The 20,542-nt window shown below is 41.9% G+C and overlaps 2 protein-coding genes across 34 annotated transcripts in view; one reads left to right on the forward strand and one right to left on the reverse strand.

The window, feature by feature from the left end:
* Cep70 (centrosomal protein 70) overlaps positions 1–9,872 on the forward strand; it is a 52,891-nt gene extending 43,019 nt beyond the window's left edge. For all 32 annotated transcript variants that reach the window (XR_015626869.1, XR_015626868.1, XM_087563134.1 and 29 more), the window contains 7 exon segments: positions 69–174; positions 1,594–1,764; positions 4,913–5,059; positions 5,163–5,331; positions 7,095–7,209; positions 7,840–7,919; positions 9,180–9,872. Coding sequence is in view for 30 of the 32 variants with exons in the window: in XM_087563134.1 (XP_087419260.1) it covers positions 69–174; positions 1,594–1,764; positions 4,913–5,059; positions 5,163–5,331; positions 7,095–7,209; positions 7,840–7,919; positions 9,180–9,241 (850 nt within the window). In the remaining 2 variants the exon portion in view is untranslated.
* Positions 9,873–17,008: 7,136 nt separating this feature from the next.
* Positions 17,009–20,542, reverse strand: part of Esyt3 (extended synaptotagmin 3) — a 46,847-nt gene continuing 43,313 nt past the window's right edge. Inside the window, 3 exon segments of one of the 2 annotated variants that reach the window (NM_001429430.1) lie at positions 17,009–18,796; positions 19,059–19,108; positions 20,136–20,241. In NM_001429430.1, the coding sequence (NP_001416359.1) occupies positions 18,760–18,796; positions 19,059–19,108; positions 20,136–20,241 (193 nt within the window). In that variant the 3' untranslated portion in view covers positions 17,009–18,759. 2 annotated transcript variants of the gene reach the window in all.

Below are 20,542 nucleotides of genomic sequence, written 5' to 3' on the forward strand. Positions count from 1 at the left end.
TTAATCATGTTAGTCTACTAACATGCCAAGAAAGCATTTTTATTACCTCGATTTTTTCCCTCCTTTAGATTACAAGATCTTATTGGTCAAAAAAAATCTGATGACATGGAGAAAAAGGATGAGCCCAGCAAAGACATCCACCAGCAGGCTCTGGTTGACCAGAGATACTTTCAGGTATTGAGTGGCTGATGAAAAGGCTGGTGTTTGTGGTGCTCCTTGGTTTGAATTGCAGTGTGATACATTATCACTTTATAAGGAATGTTCGTACAGACAACTGTTGGCATCTGTGAGTGGCTGATTCTGTGGTATTTATCGATGCCTAAGTCTGCAAAATCCCTTATATCATGGCATTGTGTTGTGACTTTAATGTGTTAATGAAACCCTCTATAGGTTCATGTGTTTGACCATTTGATTTCTATCCATTTAGAAAGGTGATAGAACCTTTAGGATGTGGAGCCGTGCTGGAGGAAGTGAGTCACTGGGATCAGGCCCTGTTGGATAGCTTGGTCCCATTTCTTGTTTACTCTCTACTTCCAAGTGTGGATGCTGTGCCCCTGCTGGTCTCCAGCTCTTGCCACCATGCCTTCCATGCCTGCTGCTGTGCCTTTCCTGTAGGATGGATTATATATCTCTGCAACTGTGTTGAGAATGGATGGGACTGTGTTATTCTGCCTGCACTTGGCCATGTGCTGGCATTAGAGTACAAAGAGGAAACAAAACAAAACAAAAATAGTGGTCCTCTTAAGAATTGTTTGTTTTATTTTATTTTGTTTTGTTTCTTAGTAAATTCTGTGGATCAAAGCAAGACCAACTGATATTCAGAGGGTAAAAAAAAAAAAATCCATATTTTGATGGGAGAACCTGCAAATCATGGCACAAATACAAAGCAAGGAGAAGAAATAGCTGCAGTCATTTTTGTAAACAACCTAAAAGTGTGCGTGCATAATGTGCCGTGTCCGAAAGCTGCCCTGTGATCTTCTGAAGCTCAGGCAGCATCGACTCCCTAAGCCTCTCGGTTCACCCACTGCCTTCCTCATGTTTGGTGTCAGGGAAAAGACGATTGTCTTTCCACTTTGGTTCATAACTTGGAGAAGAATATTTTTAATTAATTTATTTATACATGAGTGTATAATAGAATTGGAATGTTGAAATAACTTATCAGTGACCATAAAACAAATGCTTGTGAACAAGCCTGAGCAGTCAGGCTCTCAGAGCCCCTGTTCTCTGTAGCTTTCCCTGGACAGATGGCCACCAGCATCTCCTGCTAGCCCTAGAGACCCTGGGCAGGCCTTCTGGGAGAGCCCTGCCTCAGGAAGGACTTGCAGCATTTTTTTAGGAATTATTGGGCCAGCTGGCCAGGACTTCTCTATAGAATGTGTGTGTGTTAATGACAGCTTTCAAACCCAAATAATTAATTAATTTAAAATTTATTTAGTTTTTCTTAGAATTTATGTGTTCATGCTGAGACTGCATTTCCACAGTAGTCACAGATGTCTGGGCATGGTTTGTGGACTCTGGACACACACCTTTCTCGTGCCTCAGTTTGTGCAATGTAGACAAAATCTTAGCTACAAATACTGCCCGTGCTTACAGGTGCTGTGCAGCATCGATTCAATCGTTCATAGCCCACGAGCCCCAGGAGTCATTTACAAACAGAGCAAAGAAAGAGCCCAAAACCGTAGTAAAGATGCTGTTCAAGAGTGTGGATTCGAACATCTTGTTCCTGTAATAGAAATGTGGGCAGATGAACTGACATCCTTAAAGGTACGTAGTCGGATAGTCTTTATATGTTTGGAAAATCTGTTGGGCTTGGCTTTTGTTGTTCTTCATAAAGCTAAAAAACCCCACTTTTCTTTTTTTTTTTTTTTTTTTTTTTTTTTTTGGTTCTTTTTTTCGGAGCTGGGGACCGAACCCAGGGCCTTGCGCTTCCTAGGTAAGCGCTGTACCACTGAGCTAAATCCCCAGCCCCAACCCCACTTTTCTAAAATTGAAATATTGCTGCTTTCGTATTTTGTTCTGATTTGTTTTTGAGACAGACCGTAGAGTGTAACTGTATAGTCCTGGCTTTTGTTCCAATTTGTTTTTGAGACAGACTGTAGAGTGTAACTGTATTGTCCTGGCTTTTGTTCCAATTTGTTTTTGAGACAGACTGTAGAGTGTAACTCTGTAGTCCTGGCTGGCCTGGAACTCTTTACCTAGACCAGTCTGGCCTTGAACTCACAGATAACCTCCTGCTTCTGACTCCTGAGTGCTATAATTGAGGGCAGGATCCACCATGCTTGACCTTACGTATTTCTAATCTTGTAAATTGTTCTTTTGATAAGCTCACCTCTTCCAAAACTCTAACACAGAAAGTTCTCTCATTGAGAATTTGTAGTGGATCCATCTTTGTTCCTCTGAGCCCTTCCATCTTTAGCTCTCTTCCTGTGGATATCTATGCTGCCCATTTCCTGGCTTTTGCACATGCTCAGATCAACGTCTTACCCTTACTCTCATCTTAACGGGGAATAGCTTTACAGTCTTCACATGTTACTTTTCTTTCTCAGGACTGAGTTTATTGCTGTTTATTTAATCTCAGGAGAAGTTGATTATTAACAACTAGGAAATTAGATATATTTACATTTGACTTATAGTTCATTGTGTATTTATTATATAACTTGAGTTTATTACATTTTTATTAGTTTATTGAGAAGTGGTTTGCTATAAAGTTAATAGTATTGCCTTTGTGCCTTTTAAATGTTGGATTTCTTTCAGTAACCTATATTATACAAAATTCTACTATGGTTAATAAAGATACGATTCAGTGATAACATTTGTCAGCATTTTGTCCTGTTATCTGAAGACACTTGCTAAGAGTATGTGACCTCTTTAGGAACAAAAAGTTGTATTTGTTCTTATATGCCTCAACGTTCTTCATGATACAAATCAATCCATATTATTCTAGAATAACTATAGTCTCAGACCACTAAAGGGTTTTTTTATTGTTTGTTTGCTTGCTTGCTTTTTGTCTTTGGTTTTTTTGTTTGTTTGTTTGGTTGGTTGGTTTTGTTTTTTGAAACAGGGTTTCTCTGTATAGGCCTGGCTGTCCTAGAATTTGCTTTGTAGACCAAGCTGGCCTCATACACAGAGGTCCACCTGCCTCTTGAATGTTGGGATTAAAGGCATGCACCACCACACCTGGCTTGAGTTTTTAATTTGTAAAATTATGTCTGTATAGAACCTATGAAGGAATCTTGGCACTCAGCCCAAGATTTATTTCCTTTTTCCCCCTTAGGATTTAGACAGAGCCCTACACTATCTAAGCATTTTTGGTCAAATGGCTGTGGTAAATTAATACACTGTTTTATAAGCCTGAGTCTCTCAAGTTTGTTTCCCAGAAAAGGGTGGGGTGGAGATGGCTTGTGGACACTGTGGCATGTCCCACTCAATGCTTGGCCAAGAGCCCACTGTAGGGATAACAGTGCTAACTCTGCCTTCCTCCTTTTCAGAAGAGTTACAATAGAAACAGCCCTTGCTTTCCATCAGAAGGGAAAAACCAAATGAGAAAGGAGACAAAAGGAGGAACCAAATTTATAGATACAGTTAATTTTTCTATGTGGGAGATGGGAAAGTATTACAAAACTATGAACATAAAACTCAGACTAGGTCCTGGAAGAATGGCTCAGTGGTTCAGCGCTCTTCTGAAGGTCTTGAGTTCAATTCCCAGCGGCCACAAGGCTGCTCACCACTGTGTAAATCTGTTTTCTAGTGTAAAGATGCAGACAAAAGTCCCCAAATATACACATACTCCATTAAAACAGACTCAGATGAACTGGACAGATCAAGCACACGAAACATGGACTTTAGATAACTGTGCAGTATATGATTAGAAAAAACTAATGCAATAAAGGTGGACAGCCTGGTGCAGTACAGGTGTATGCTGTGGGTGACCTGGACACCAGAGTCTGGTTGAAAGGGCATCACTGATCATAGCCCCAAGCAACGTGGGCAGGGGTGCTACATTCTGCCTAAGGTGTGGTTTTTTCAATAGGAGGCAAGGAGTCAGCCTTACAGTTAGAGTATTAGAAGGACATGAGGCAATTGGCTAGAATTAGTCACTTCTGCCACCCAGGAAGCTCGTGGCCTTTAACAGTGCTTCTAACAGTGCAGATTCGGGATCAAGTTAGTATGTGAAGTTGGAAGAAGCCTCATATGGAGAGTTAGCGTTTTCCCCGAGTACCCAGAGACACTTGTTAAGACTATGTGACCTCCTTGGGAAACAAATAGCTGTATTTGTTCTTACATACCTCAAAGCTCTTCGTGACACATGGATACTCAGTTGATATTTATCTATATTATCCAGAGTAACTGTAGTCCCAGAGCATTAGATCCTCTGGAACTAGAGTTCTGAATGGTTGTGAACCATCATGCAGTGTTGGGGACTGAACCTGGCTCTTCTTGTAAGATCAACAAGTGCTCTCACTGCTAAGTGTTTCTCCAGCTCTGGGTGTGGAAGCTCTTAGAAGAGGGAGGAGTTCTGAGCTTACACAGTGGTTTTGTACCACTGTGAAAAGAGGAAAACCATCAAATTGTATACTTAGTAAAGGTGAATATTTTGGTATGTAAATCTCATTTCAAAATTGCTGCAAAAATATTTAAAACCTAGACTAGAAATATGACTCAGTGGTAAAATATTTGCTTTGTATATGTGAGGAAGGGCCTGGACTATCTCCAGCACTGATAAAATAATTAAAAAAACAATAACATTATTACTTAGAACAGCCTTGTTTTAAATTGGCAGTGGTATTAAAAAAGTACTGATGGTGGTTATATAGCTATGTGTTTTTAGGCCCCCATGATTACTGTGTTATTAGTGTTACTATACAAACTATTCTGTAACCAATAATCCCATGTGCTTTCTTCTGTTGTAAAGGATTTGTATAAGTCCTTAAAAATACTGTCTGCAGAACTGATACCTTGGCATAATTTAAAGAAACCGAATGAAAATGAAGGTGTCAAAGTAGGAGATCTGTTGTTAATGGTAGATACCATGTTGGAAGAAGTTGAAAACCAGAAAGAGGTAACATTTGATACTTATATAATTGCTCTCATTTTAAAGGTTTATATTAACTACTTATTATTATTTCAACTTGTAAACTACCCTTTTGACCTTCTTTGTATAGACCAGCAGCATGCCAAACTCTCAAACTTTGCAAGCTATTGTTTCTCACTTCCAAAAGCTGTTTGATGTGCAGTCTTTAAATGGAGTCTATCCTCGAATGAATGAAGTGTACGCCAGGCTTGGAGAAATGAACAACGCTGTAAGAAACCTTCAGGAGCTCCTGGGATTAGGTGATGACCCTTTGTCAGTTGGGGCATTGATTTAAGAATTATTCCTGGGGCTGGGGATTTAGCTCAGTGGTAGAGCGCTTACCTAGGAAGCGCAAGGCCCTGGGTTCGGTCCCCGGCTCTGAAAAAAAGAACCAAAAAAAAAAAAAAAAAGAAAAAAAAAAAGAATTATTCCTAATAAAGTAACAAAAAATAGGTTTGGGTTTTGGGTTGTTTGGGGTTTAGGGTTATTCTGGGTTTTGGGTTGTCTGGGTGTTTGGGTTTGGATTTAGAAGTTTGGAGGGGGAATTTGAGTTTGGAGGTTTGGGGTTGGGTTTGGGTTGGGTTGAGTTCGGTTGTGTTTGGTTTGGTGACAATGTTGCTTTGCTCTCACTCCAGCCAAAGCTGGCCTTCACCGCCTAGTCTTTGTCTTTCACCTTCCAAGTGCTCAGATTGCTTGTGGGTACCAGCAGACCTCACAGAACTCCTATTAATTACATACGCATCAATAAACAGAACCAGGGGAAGGGCTATAGCTTAGTTGGTAGATGCTTGCCTAACATGGATGAACTCTGGGTTTGATTCTCAGCACTAAAAAAACAGGGCATTGGCGGTATAGAGTCCAAGGTATGGTCTGTAGAGTCCAAGGTATGGTCCATAGAGTCCAAGGTATGTTCCATAGAGTCCAAGGTATGTTCCATAGAGTCCAAGGTATGGTCCATAGAGTCCAAGGTATGGTCCATAGAGTCCAAGGTATGGTCTATAGAGTCCAAGGTATGGTCTATAGAGTCCAAGGTATGGTCTATAGGGTCCAAGGTATGGTCTATAGGGTCCAAGGTATGATCCATAGAGTCCAAGGTATGGTCTATAGAGTCCAAGGTATGGTCCGTAGGGTCCAAGGTATGGTCCATAGAGTCCAAGGTATGGTCCATAGAGTCCAAGGTATGGTCCATAGAGTCCAAGGTATGATCCATAGAGTCCAAGGTATGGTCTATAGAGTCCAAGGTGTACACATACTCAGGAGATGGAGGCAGGAGGGTTATAAGTTCAAGATCACAGACTGTAGAGTTGCCTCACGGGTTAAGGAGCCCTTGCTGTGAAATTGTAAGGACTGGAGTTCATATCCCAGCACCCTTATAGTAATGCAGACATGCCCCAAGTCTCTGTAACTCCAGATCCAATCACTCTTCTGGTTTCCATGTGTGCAAAAGCACTTGTGCACACATATATACATGTACACACTCATATACACTTGCAAATAAATCCTTTTTTTAAAGATCAGTTCAGGATCATTTTTTGAGACATAACAACTTCCAGGCCAGCCTAGGATTCATGATACCCTGCTTAAGACTACCACTCCCAGGGCTCTGTGGCCAGAACACTTTCTCTGTAATCATGAGTACCAGAGTTATGATCCCAAGCTGGATATCTTTACCCAATACAAATACCTTTACCTAGCTCTGAGGAGAATGGAGACAGAATTGTTGAGCCTAGCCAAGAAAATGTGAGCTCCAGGCTCAAGGAGATAGTGTTCCTTAAAGAAATGGCGAAGGGTGATAGAGGAAAGGACACCCATGCTCCTGGCCTCTGTTGTTTCAGAGTTCACATACCACAAACATGCGTGCACACTCACAGACACACAAGCATGTAAACTAATAAAAATAAATCTTAATCCTCGCTGCCACAAAAGTAAAATGAGTATAATTGGAGCAGGGAATGTTAGATGAGTGTAATGATTTTGGGAATTCTTTAAAAATGTATCTTGTGCTTTCATTCCTCTTTTGCAGACAGTTCATCGTCATTGTGTATGGTGGTCAGCACCGTTGGGAAGTTGTGTAAGATGATTAATGAAGATGTCAGTGAGCAGATTAAACGAGTGTTAGGACCTGAAGACCTACAAAGGTATCTGTTAGCAGTGCGTCGGGAATGCATGAAGTGGTGAAAAGTAAGGGCCCCAAAGCTGTCCAAGTCACTTACCTTCCGTTTGCAGTGGCAGGGCCCTCAGGGCAAGTTATACATGGAGAAATTAAGTTTTTACAACCAACTCTTGAGTTGTATTATAACCTATCAGTTATTTCTAGGACACTACCAAAACTACTTAATAATTACTAGTTATATATATTTTTTGTTTAGAAGAGAAATATTAAGAATTTTTAAAAAACTGGGCACCACTAATATAGAACCTGATATTTTAAAAAGTACATAATGGGAATGTGTGTGTGTGTGTATTGTGTGTTTATATGTATAAGTATATATATAAACATATAAGTCATATATATATATATATATACACACACACATACACACATGTGTCATCTATATATTCTGCATGTTTTCCAGTAAAAACCCTTATACAATCTGGCAGTTGGGTTTTTCGCATTTAATTTTTTTTCACTCTTGGTCTCTCCCGTCCTTCCATTGTTTTATTGACCACTGGTACTTAATGTTCAATTGCATACTGAGTAGAGAAGTCTGTTTTTAGCAAATGTTCTAAAGATGATGTTTTTTATAAACTATGTTTGTTTTAAACAGCATTATCAACAAATTGGAAGAGCATGAGGAATTTTTTCCAGCATTTCAGGCTTTTACTAATGATCTTCTTGAAATCTTAGGTGAGATGTCTGTTGATGGTGGCCGACTCTTTCTTGGAAGGTGTTGCTGGACTTGAGAGAAGGGTGTTCCTTAGACACTGGGTTCATGTCTGTCTTTAGGTCTTTGGGAAATATTAACTGCTTTGCAGGAAGACTTGGTTAGGATTAATTCATAGAATAGAAACAGCCTGTAAGGAGACAAGAACTATCCTCTTTCCTTTTTAAAGATGTGTGTGTGTATGTGTGTGTGTATGTGTGTGTGTGTGTGTGTGTGTGTGTGTGTGTGTGTGTGTATGGTACTTGCCTGTATGTATGTGTGGGCACAGTGTGCAGTCAGGTGCTAGAAGGGGTGGCCTGATCCCCTGGGTCTAGATTATACTCAGTTAGCTATTGTTGGTGCTGGGAGCTGACCCCAGGTCCTCATAAGAGCACCAGGTGCTTTTAACTGTGTGTCATCTCTTCAGCCCACTGGGACTATCTTATTTTGAAAACTTCTCATGAGAAATGGCATTATTCTGTAAGACTCTCAGTTCTATCAGTGTTTATAAAAACATGACCAAGCAAAATAAGCTAAAAAAAAAAAATGTAGACCCCGCTGCTTAGAGCCTTCCAATAGGGTTGGTATCTGGCTAAGGGAAATTAACTTGCTTCCTCAGAGAACAAGAACTTTAGAAAGTGAACCCTGGCTTGGCATCACTGAAATCTGATGTCTTAGAAGGAAACTCAATCTCAGAAACAACCTGAACTGCTTTGTCCAGAAATCCCAACCAGGATAAGCTGCGTCCCTGAGGCCTGTTCTGAGGTGTCATACACCTCTTACTTGACAAATCTCCCCAAAGAAGGGCTGAGAATACTCCGATGAGACTAAAAGAATCAAGAAGGAGCACTGTACTCATTAAGGAGAAATCAATTCCTAAATCCTCAGGTGGAGACCCAGAAATGCATGTCTTGGATGCATGTTGGGAACTATGGTGCTTACGCGTTCACTGTACAGAGATTTAAAGAGAGGTCAAGGTATCAAACAGCCAACTGGACGTGTTAATAAGTCTGAGTCTGATAAGATCGATGCCAGAGTCAGACGGGACGCCCCAGAGCCTCTGTCAAGCACCTGAGGAAGGCAGTGGTCATCTGAAGCCAGTCTGGGAGAGAACCCTGAGCACAAGAGCATTCCTGCTGTTTCTGCCCTTGTGTTTGAAGCTTGTTGCTGTGTAGAGCTTCTCATTTTTATGAGCTGTTCACTAGAAACATTACTCTTTATAATTCTCATTTTTTCTATTACAGAAATTGATGACTTGGATGCCATTGTACCTGCAGTAAAGAAATTAAAAGTGCTTTCATACTGAAAACAATCACATCAATTTTACTGTGTAAATTGCATTTTTAACATTTTAAGTATTTTTAAAGGACTGATCCTGAGACAGGGTTATAAATGTATCAGCTCTCAGAATTCATCCTCTCACCATTGGCCATATATGGTCGGTCTCAATCCATATAATTTTTATTTTTGATTATTTAATAAAATGTAGCTGTTGTTATTAAAATAGTAAATTAACTTTAGATCCCTTAATCATTTCCTAAGCAATGCTTGAGTGCTCTAAAATGTAAGGAAGAGACTGTAACAAAAGAGACTCATGAAGACATTGCAAATTATAGAAAGTTGCATTTAACTTCAAGGTTTAATGACCCTTTGGTCAGAGGAAAAAGAATGCCAGTTGCTTTCTAAGTCCAACCAATAGGAAGCCTTTGTTTTCCAGGCAAGGACTAATGGGCATATTCTATTAAGATAAGCTTACAGCTGTTGGCCTGAAAAGCAAGAAGAAAAGGTTTTGTTTTTGTATCAAGATAGGAAGTTAGTCATGGAGTGAAATAGATGCTTAGGTAGAAGTCTTTCTGTGTCTTTATTTGCAATACCATGTAATGTACTTTTATAAAGAAATAAGATCACAAATAAAGATTTTATGAAGAATTTCCAAATGTAAGTGTCCTTAGTGATTTATTTGTATTGCTAACAAATGAAGAGTCGTATTCTCTCCCTAGGCCGAGATGCCCTTGGGTATTACTCCTTACTGCGTGTTACTGAAGAGTCCTGTCTCACTGCTTTCTGCTTGGTCTCTAGTCTCAATATTCAGTCTGATGGGGTGGGAGGTGCTCTATTGCACACCCACAACTACAAGCTACTTTGGGACCCCATATTCTTCTTTTTAAAATGCCATGCATACTAGTTGATACATAAATTATTTTAAGCATTTCCGGGAAGCAGCATAGTGGCATAGAGAGTACCAATAAACAGGGATTCAGACTGCTAGGAATTGTGACTTGGACAACATAAAATAATACCTTAGGTTCCTTCTTTAAAATCCTTTGCTTTGTCACCCTGTAGCTAAATTTTCTAAATAGTAACCCAGCGGTTTTCAACCTTCCTACTGCTGTTACCCTTTAATTCAGCTCCTCATGTTGTGGTGACCCCAACCATGAAATTATTTTCATTGCTACTTCACAACTGCAATGTTGCTACTGTTATGAGTTGTAATGTAAATATCTGTGTTTTCTGATGGTCTTAGGTGACCCCTGTGAAAGGTTCATTCAAGTCCCCAAAGGGGTCGTGACGCACAGATTGAGAAACTGCTATAACTAACCCATACTCTAGAATGTTTCAATGGACTTGTTTTAAAAGACATTGGGTTATTTATTCTGAATGATTAAATTACTCTCAAGAAATTTTTGTGAGGATTGGAAGTCTTTCTAAAACTTTTTATATGATTTAAGTGCGTGTGTTCCTTAGGTAACTCTTAGTTTAAAACAGAATTTTTCAATCCTTTTCCAGAGGACAGGAATGTTTTGGAGCCGCCTCAAGGGCCATTAAGGACTGTCACACTGATAGGTGTAGTTTTAGACCTTGCTATCATGTCTTTTATCTAATTTTAATAGTTTAAAAATATAAAAGTACTGCAGTTGTTTCTGATTTATATAGAGAACTATGTAAATACAAGCACTTGAAAACACCCCTTTGAGAACAATTTTGATGTATAATAGCTACTCACGAAGTGTACAATTTAGCAAGTTCTGGTGCGTATCTGTGTTTGCAGCGCTTTGGTGGTTTGAATTGAGACATCTGCCATGGACGTAGCTATTTGAACACTTGCCCTCCCCCATTGGTGTCATTGGGGAGGCTATGGAACCTCTGGGAGGTGGAACCTTACTGGAGGAAGTACATCGCTGGCAAATACTTTGGGTATTTATAATTATTCTCTCTCGCTTGCTTTTTGTGATGTGAGCTCACAACAGCCTGCTTCCTGCCACTATGACTGCTGCTTGCTGCTAAGCTTCCCTACCTCAAGGACTCTACTGGAACGGTAAGCCCAAATAAACTTCTACAGGTCGCCTCGGTCATGGGTCTTATCACAGCAACAGATAATGCTATTTTGCTATCTTTACTGTAGAATTTTTTCAGACTATGATTTTTAGATGAATTTTAGTATATTTCACATGTTATTTTAAAAGTTGAATTTCTATTATGGGTACATTTTACTGTTGTGTTGTTGATACCTATATTCCTACCATTTTTTATCTGCTTGATTTGTCAGTTTCTAGGATACTAAAATGTATATAAATTTGCTGAATTTTATTCTATTTTGAGCCCATTTTCTAAGCACATATAAACTGATTTATCTTAATTATTCCTTTTTACCAGCTACTCATGTTTACTGCCTTAAATGTAATTTTGTTTTTCATTACATTATTATTTATTATTACAGTTTTGTTTGAGAAGGGACCTCACTCTGTACCCCTGACTGGTTTGGAACTCCTAGAGATCCACCTGCAGCTGTCTCTTGAGTGCTGGGATTGAAGGCATGCACTGCCCTTCCTGGCTTTGTTGCTTTTTAAATTACATCTTCAAGTTTGTGTTGTGTATGTTTATGTGTGCACATATGTGCCATAACATGCCTGTGGAGGTCAGAGGACAACTCACTATAGTCAGTTCTCTCCTTCCCCTATGTGGGTTCTGGGGACTGAGCTTTCCTTGATAATCAGCTGTGCCTCATAGTAGTGACTGCCTCCTTGAGGGCTCTTACACCTCAGTTCATTCACGTGCTGGCACCTTCTCTACCATCCGTTTCATCTCATGGGCTTTCTGCCTTTCAAGGAGCTGACAGTATCCCATGCTGCCCACAAAATCTCAACAAGCTCCTCAGTCCAGGATGAGCCAGCTGCCTATAGGCTGCCTTCAGTTCAGAATCTAGTGCTGTAGCTTCAGTCCCCAGCAAAGGAGAGTTCACCCTCAGGAACCTCAGCCGTGATCAAGAAGTAAACCATTTCATCTTCTGGTGGGCTGGCAACAGCACCCCCTAGCTTATTTGTGCATTACCCTGCTGGTTAGTCTTCTACTTGACCCAAAGCAACTTTAGCCAACCACGCTGAACTAATCTTACAGCTTGCTGTCTCTCAACAGAGTTAAGGAATGTTGCAGGACTGAAGAATCCAGTGTAACCAGTCAATCCATCCCACCAGAAGCCACCTACTGACTGTAGACAATCCCAAAAGGAGAGGCAGGCAGGACCAGAAAAGTACCCACTGCCTAAAATATGGTGAGTAGCCTTGCCCCGTAGTAAAAGTTATTCTTCAGAAATTGGAATATCATCTATGTCCAGTTGCTCAGTTTCTATGTCCTAGAGCCTTACTGAGAGTCAAGAAGAGCCTTTCAGCTTCACGCATACGTACATATGAACCAGATGTGCTCCCACAGTCCCAGGCCTCTGCACCTAGCTGCTTGGTTTGGTTTTCAGCCTAGCTGATGTCAAACAAGAACCTGAAATGTCTTTGTCTTGACTCCTATGGATCTTTGGTTGGAAAGTGGTAACTCCGTTCTAGGAAGCAGTTTCTACAAGCCATGTAAAAAAATCATGGAAGATTCAGAAGTACCTTCCAACCCTTCATTTTCCCTTGGGCTTGAGCAACATGAGGGCAAATGTTGCGGGAAGAGCTACCTTCTCAGAAGGAAGCCTTTCAGGGCTCCATGGCAGCTATAAACAAATGGGATGGAAAGGAAAAATGAGTACCATTCTCTTGGTACTCGGTATCATTCTCTTAAGAGTTCTTGGTCTCCTCCTGACTCTTGTGCTGACCATGCCTCTCTCTGATCAGCTTTCTCACCTCTGTGTGGTCGTGGACTGCTTGGAGGCCATGACTTGGTCCTGTACGGTCTGTATGTACTTATGATCAGAGTGTTATTTGAGGTAGAAGCAATCTCTGCAGAGTCTGAGTCCTGAAATAAAAGGCCCTGATGTGCCTATTTCTAGAAGGATGTGCTGGGTGGTTCCGGGTCAACTTGACACAGGCTAGAGTCATCAGAGAGGAGTGGCCTCAGTTGAGGAAATGCCTCGAGACCCAGCTGTAAGGCATTTTCTCAGTGCTCAGTGGGGGAGGGCCCCGCTCACTGTGGGTGGTGCCGTCTCTGGACTGGTGGTCTTGGGGAGCAATCCGGTGAGCAGCACCTCCATGATCTTTGCATCAGCTCCTTCAGGTTCCTGTCCATTTTGAGCTCCTGACCTGACTTTCCAGCAATCTGGAAGTGGAAGCTGAATAAACCCTTTTCTCCTCAGCTAGCTTTTCGGTCATGGTGTTTCACCACAGCAGTAGAAACCCTTCTTATTGTAGATTTGTGTGTCACTGACATACATTTGGATGTTGAATAGCCATGATTAACCCCAACCTGTCCTGCACTTGAGCCCGAGGCCAGGGGCTATGTAAGCAGCTCCCTTGCTCTGCCTTCTCTCACTTAGAAATTACCTTTGCAATTTTGATTTCATTCCCTAATTGCTCAGAGCTACAATTGATTTTAAAATCTATCTGTACTCAGCAGTCTTGCTAAAAAGCATTCTGGTCAATTTGAGCAACTTAACCCTTTAGATTACTTTAGATTTTGCATGCATGACATTCTCTGTACTTGTATATAAGCTTTCTAGACTATATATATTCAAAATTAAAATGTCTGGTGTTAAGGGGAAGGTGCTGTGTGAAACCACTTGACTGCATACCATGCAGCTTGAGGCAGCACTGTTTATTGGCTAACGATGTGAGTGGAGAATTCTCAGTGATTTTTGAGTTAGCAGCATTAACCATAAAAGTAGTTGGTGTTAGACACACTTGTTCCTTTTCTCGCCTCACCACATGGGCTGCAGTGTGCGGTTGAGTAGAAGCAGTCTTGTTTTAACCCGTGTGCTACCGTTCATATGAACAGAATTGAAAGTATTCTTTGGCATTTCCTTTTCATTTTGTCTTTTAGGTTGTTCTCTTTGAAGCAACATGCATCGCTGTGTTTTATTTCAAACTATGAGTTGCTCTTCTAGGTTTTTCAGTATGCTTTGTTGTGTTATAATGAGGCCTTTTGACCGCCCTCTCTTTATTTCATGTTGTTTTTCTCTGTACCCTATCTCCTCGTTGGGAAGTGGTTCATTAATGTCTCTGCACTACTGATTTGGAAGTTTCATACCTCAGTTGTCCCTTTTTGTTGCTTTATTTTGCTGATCATCATAAATTTTTGAATATATACTTTGTCATACAGTAGACAGAAGTAAGTAAACATGAAAGATTAATATAAGAATTTCTAACTAATAAAAGGTGGTTGACCACTGAAAGGAAAGTAAAGAAAACTTACCGGTCCTGAGCAACAACTTGCGAAAGCTTATACTACCTCCCAGAGCTAAGGGGGAGCAGGCGAGCCCTGAGCTTAGAAACATGGCTAAGCACCTGTGCTGGGCTGAGTCAGCCCTCGGGTGCTGGCACAGGACTCCTCAATGCACTGAGCTAATCAACCTAAGATGGTGGACTGTCGCTAACACAGACAGCCGGGGCTGCTGGCAGAGCCCAAGAGGTTGAGTTACTAGTAAACTGCCCAGAAACCATCCAGCTAAAGAAACCGCTCATCAGAAGAAAAGCTGTCATCTTCTTTTTCCTCACAGTAGCCGTCCTTTGCTCTCGGTTGTCACAGCCTCACGTCAATCCTACTTCAGGGATGCCATCCGAAGCTAAAGGTAACTGCCCACCCTCGTGCTGAGAGCTCATGCTCTCAGGCTCTGCTACCACAGCCAGGCCCTCCAGGTCAGCAACACTGCCATAAATCCATGTAGATGAATTTTTAAAGATGCATTTCTCATTGTATACATGGGAAGGGGCAGGGAATGTGCATATGAGTGCAGGTGCTCATGGAGTCCAGTAGAGGGCATTAGTTCATCTACAGCAGTGATTCTCAGCCTTCCTAACACTGACCCTTTACTACAGTTCCTGTTGTGCTGACTCCCAACCATAACATTTTGTTGCTACTTCATAACTGTAATTTTGTTACTGTTATGAATTGTAATGCAAATATGTTATTTCTGGCAGTCTTAGGCAACCCCTGTGAAAGGCTCAACGGACCTCAAAGGGGCGGAGACCCACTGGTTAAGAACCGCTGCTCTAGAGCTGATAGGTGGTTGCAAGCCACTCAGTGTGGGCCCTGGGAACTGAACCCTGGTCTCTGTAAGAGCAATGCATGTTCTTGCTGCTGAGCATCTCTGCAGCCCTTGTTTTATATTTTTGTTTTCTTTTTCTTTTTTTTTTTTTTTTTTGGTTTTTTTTTTTTTTCGGAGCTGGGGACCGAACCCAGGGCCTTGCGCTTCCTAGGTAAGCGCTCTACCACTGAGCTAAATCCCCAGCCCCTTTTGTTTTCTTTTTGAGACAAGATTTCTCTGTGTGGTCCTGGCTGTCCCAGAACTTGCTTTGTAGATCATTCTGTCCTTAAACTCAAGAGATTTGTCAGCTTCTGTCTCCAAAGTTCTGGGATTAAAGGTGCATAACATCCTGACTGGCTATAATTTAAGTTTTACTGTATCTGTTGGGTTTTTCCCCATGAGGACTTGAATACTTTTAAGATGTCATGTTTTCCTTCTTGCTGACAGCTTGTGACCATCATTCCCTAAGTGTCCTAAGTGTGGGCTTTGTGCTTGCCTATCAAGGCTCCACAGGGTTTCAAGTTCTAAACCAGCTTTCTAGTTTAGGGGTGTTTTTACACCGGCTTGATTGTGTATACTGTCAGGCCCTTTGCTCTAATAGCTGAGAGTAGCTGTTCTCTATGCTGCTGCTAACGGGTCCTTGTCCTCATGTGATGCCTCTCTGGTGCATGCTAACAATTTGGTCTCTATGCTGTACCGTACTCTAGGTTTTCTCTTTATCATCACTAGAAACCTCACCTCAGATACTTTTACGCTGACCATGTTTGTTGTCTAACTAGGTGTAACTACTTGAATGAGAATGTCCCCCACAGGCTTAGATGTTTAAAGGCTTGGTCACCAGTTGGTGGCATGGTTTAGGAGGTGCAGCCTCGTTACAGGAAGTGCTTTGCTGGGATCCAGATTTGAAAGTTTAAGGCCTCAACCTACTTGTAGTTGGTGGTTTGTGCTTTCAGTGTAAGATGTGAACTCTTAGTTTCCTGTTCCTGCCACCACACCTGCTGCCTGTAGCCATGCTACACCATGCTTATGGAATTCTCTAGAACCATTGGGTAAAGTGAGTCCTTCTGAAAGGTGCTTTGGCCATGATATTCTGTTATTGCAGAAAGGTAAGTAATATACAGGTTCCTTATGTATTTTGGGGGAGTGGCAGGTTTTCCCACCTGTCACCATCAGTTCTAGGCTGGCTAATATTTATATGATAAGTCCTTTCTCTTTGGCGCTTTTCCATTTTCATACTTGTCTATTTAGGGGGAAATCACAGTGTCATTAGTGAGGTGGGTGTCAACGGCCATATTTTATTGTGAGACTTCAAGATAGAAATGTCAAGCTCAGAGGGGTTGTTGGCTCAGTCAGAACAGTATGTGTTTTGCAAATATAAGGACCTGAGTTTGAGCCCCAGAACTCACATTATTATTAAAAACAGATAATGGTGGTGCATCTTGTGTTCCCAACGCAGGGGAAGTTGGAGATTTGGATCCCTAGGATTCACGCTGGCCAGCCAATCTAGCCTACTCGATGAGTTTCTGGCTAGTGAGAGATCCTACCTCAATGAAAAAAGGGCGGGGGTATCCTCTAGTTTCTTTCTCTCTGCACACACAAATAGAAATGAAACACACACACAAATAGAAATATTTACAAAATCTGTATTATGCATCAGGTAGTCTGGTTCAACTGGGATATAAACTAAAACATTATCAAACAAAATATTGTAGTTGCTTAGTATGAGGCCTAACAGACAGAGTGTAAACATTAAAAAAAATTAATGTTACAACACTAAGAATTGGCTTCTGGTTTTGGACACAGGGTTTCTCTGTGTAGTCTTGGCTGTCCCAGAACTTACTCTGAAGACCAGGATGGTCTTGAACTCAGAGATCCACCTGCCTACACTGAGCATTGTTAAGCTGGAAAGTGAGACTGGCCACTTCCAGTGTGGGCTGGCCACTGGAAAAGACGACAGTGTGTAGACTGTTCTGTATCCTCAGGATGCTGCTGAATGGACACACATCTGCACAGGAGTACAGCAGCAACAGAAACCACAGCTCACACTTGATAGGTGAGTTGGAGCTATGAATATTACAGTCTATAATAAATAACACATACCCTACAGTAAGTCAGAGTGAACACTATAGTTGTGTTGTTGAGGCAGGCCACCTCGGCCTCCAAGTGCTGGGATTACCGGTGTGGGCCACCATGCCCAGTAGAACATTGCCAATTTTTGTTGTTTTGTTTTTGAGAGTCAGTCATACTTTGTAGCCTTGGCTGGCCTGAACCCACAGAGAGCCACTTGCCTGAGCCTCCCAGAGCTGGGACTAAAGACATTTGCCACCATGCCCACTCGGTAGCATTCTTTAGAAGAACATCGGAGATGGCTAAAGGTCATCTGTTGCACAAGCCCGCCCAGAACCTATGTATCCATAGGTGTTTTGCACCTGCTCACATCCTACACGGAATAATAATAAATAAAAAGGAAAAGCACTATAGAAGATGACAGGGAGTGTGGTCTGAATGGGTGATCGTCACTCTAGAAACACAGAGAACAAAAGTCTATCTGGTCTTACAAACTGAAATGTGTAAAAGGCACTTGCTTAAATACACAGTGTCCATATTTTTTCCTCTTAACATGTATATTTGGGAGACCCATCAGTTTCTTACAACAGCAGGACTAAGTCTCAAACTTGCCTAACAGAAATACAAAAAGGCCCCACCATTCCTCCTAGGAGGTGGCTGTGCTGTAGCCTCCTGGACCCAGGGTTCAGACACGAACCTTGTTTTGGGGCTGGGCTCAAATTTTCCTATGGAAATAATGCCGCATACCAGAGGTTTGTGCCTCGGCTTTCCCAGAGCATTTACTTAAGGATATCACTCTTAGCACTGTTGCCCCTAGGAACATACACCACAGCTCCAAATCAGAACCAGGGCCAAGGCAGGCTTACACCATCACAGGGGACAACGGGGGGGGGGGGGGGGGGGGGCTTTGGCAGTGGTAGCTCTGGGTTTTGACTTTGGATGCTTTTTAGTTCACAAAAGAGTGCCCTCCTGTGGTTGATACCTGCCCAGGACTGCTGGTACATGCCCTAAACAGGCTTCCTCTGCCACAACCCTGTGTTGGAGACAGGCACAGGTTACTTACCAACGTGAGAAGTCAATACTGAGGTTTTGGTGCCTCCTTAGCTACAAATGCCACCGTTTCTTTGCGGATTTGAATTAATCCAAATTAACAGGAATAGTTCCTGCTTTTACACGACCTTCTTCTACTACCCATGTAGTATCATGTAGTTAAGAGTTCATACAATATATACTTCCTTCAAATGTTCTGATTTAAATGACAAAAATACACAGATTCACTTTCTAACACAGGACATAAGAGGTCATTGTCAGCTTCTGGGCTGTCCGTCTGGAGTCAGTTCATACCTGTAAGAATGGGTTTGGAGTGTGTTAGTAGTGAGAACTGGGGCTGCAACAAGACAAGCATCAGGCCTCTGTGGAGACAGCAGAAGCCAGGGACAGTGCTACAGTTACAGTGGGCTGCAGGCAGACCTACAGTCTTTAACACCTAAGGAAAAGCATCTGAGTAATACTGAAAGGCAAAGAACTCTGGGGTCCAGGGCAGCTGTCTGAGACGGTGTCTTACATGTTGACAGTGATAAAGGGAAGAAGGAAAAGGCACACTTACCACTGTGAAAAGCCCTTAATCAGATCCTGTTTTGATAAGTCAATCAGCACCTGAGTAATGACAAACAGTCAGTGCTTTCCATAACTATGTTCTGGGGCGAAGTTGGCTGAGCGTGAAGGTTCCAGTTTCTAGCAGGGTAATATTTTTAATTATTCTTTGAGTATAATTGTATCTATATTTCCCCTCCCCCAGCTTCCACTAGAGCACTGCAGTGTTCGCATTCCACCTTCGTGTCTCTATTGTTAATTACTAACTGGATTCAGTGGGTTTTGTTCGTGTGTGCACAGTGTGGCAGCCTACCAACGGCCCTGCTCCAGAATTACCTCTCCCCCAGCAGCTGGTCACTGCCAGTAGCTCCTCAGCTAGGGATGGGGTCTTTCCCGTCCCTTCCCGGGGAGAAGCCTCTCCAGACAGAGTGTAGACACTGGCCTCAGAGTTTTAGAAAGAGCTATTCCATACCCAGCACTTCAGCACTTGGGAGGCAGTGGCCGGTGGAACACTAAGTTCGAGGCCAGCCTGGTCTACATACTGAGTTCTAGGCCAGCCAGAGCTACCTAGTGAGACCCTGTCTCAAACAACGTAAAAGCTGTTCCTGTTTGGAACATGAATTTAAGATATTCAAAGACTACCTTCAAGAAGTACAGATAATTTAACGTTGATGTTTACTGTCATTTTCATAGAAGTAGGCATTGCAGAGATGAGCACAGACAGTCATTGTTGAAAACAGAAGTGCAGTTCTGAACTGCCATGCAGGAGTCCTCCTGGTACACTCCTGGAATTACATCTCCTCTTAACAGAAACCTTGACCTAATGCAATCCAAGTTTTATTTAATGACCTATTTATAAAAAACAATAGGTAATACCTATGTGTGAGTAGATGTAACAAACTTAGGGAATATTGATTTGGATATTCGCAAGGTTGTTAAAATAATGTCTGTACTAAGTTATATTTCTCCATCAGGTCTGAAGAATATGAAAACAAAACACCCTTCAAGGAGGCTGCCCTCCTTAGGGTCGGTTCTAGTAAGAGCCAGAATGAACCAGCAGTGTTAGGAACAGGGAAACGCGGCTACTCACTTTCCCCAGCTCCTTCCTTCTGTGTGAGCCGAGAGGTCTACTGTTTTTCACTGCAACATCCAGTGACCTCTTCTGTACTTCTCCCATGGGAACAAAAAATTCAAACCTTTAAAAGTCAAAACATTAAAAATGAGGTTGGCGTGCAGTAACTTCTGTTGAAGTCATAGCTCGTTGTCTTCTTCCACTTTCCACCAAAACAAGAGCTGTCAACTTAAAAGCAACAGAATCAGCCCGGGCTCCCAGGCTTTCTGTGCATCTTCATCACAGGTGAGCTGTCTCCAGATGCAGGCAGTGTCAAGAGACTGCCTGAGAGGCCCTCTCAGAGGGGTGCTGTTCAGTGTGTCACATTGTGTCCCGACTCCACTGACAGTGCTGCCCCCCTCATCTGCACCTGCTCAGAGGAACAC

Source organism: Rattus norvegicus, chromosome 8, assembly GCF_021556685.1.
Source record: "Rattus norvegicus strain SHRSP/BbbUtx chromosome 8, alternate assembly SHRSP_T2T, whole genome shotgun sequence".
Taxonomy (NCBI): Eukaryota; Metazoa; Chordata; class Mammalia; order Rodentia; family Muridae; genus Rattus; species Rattus norvegicus.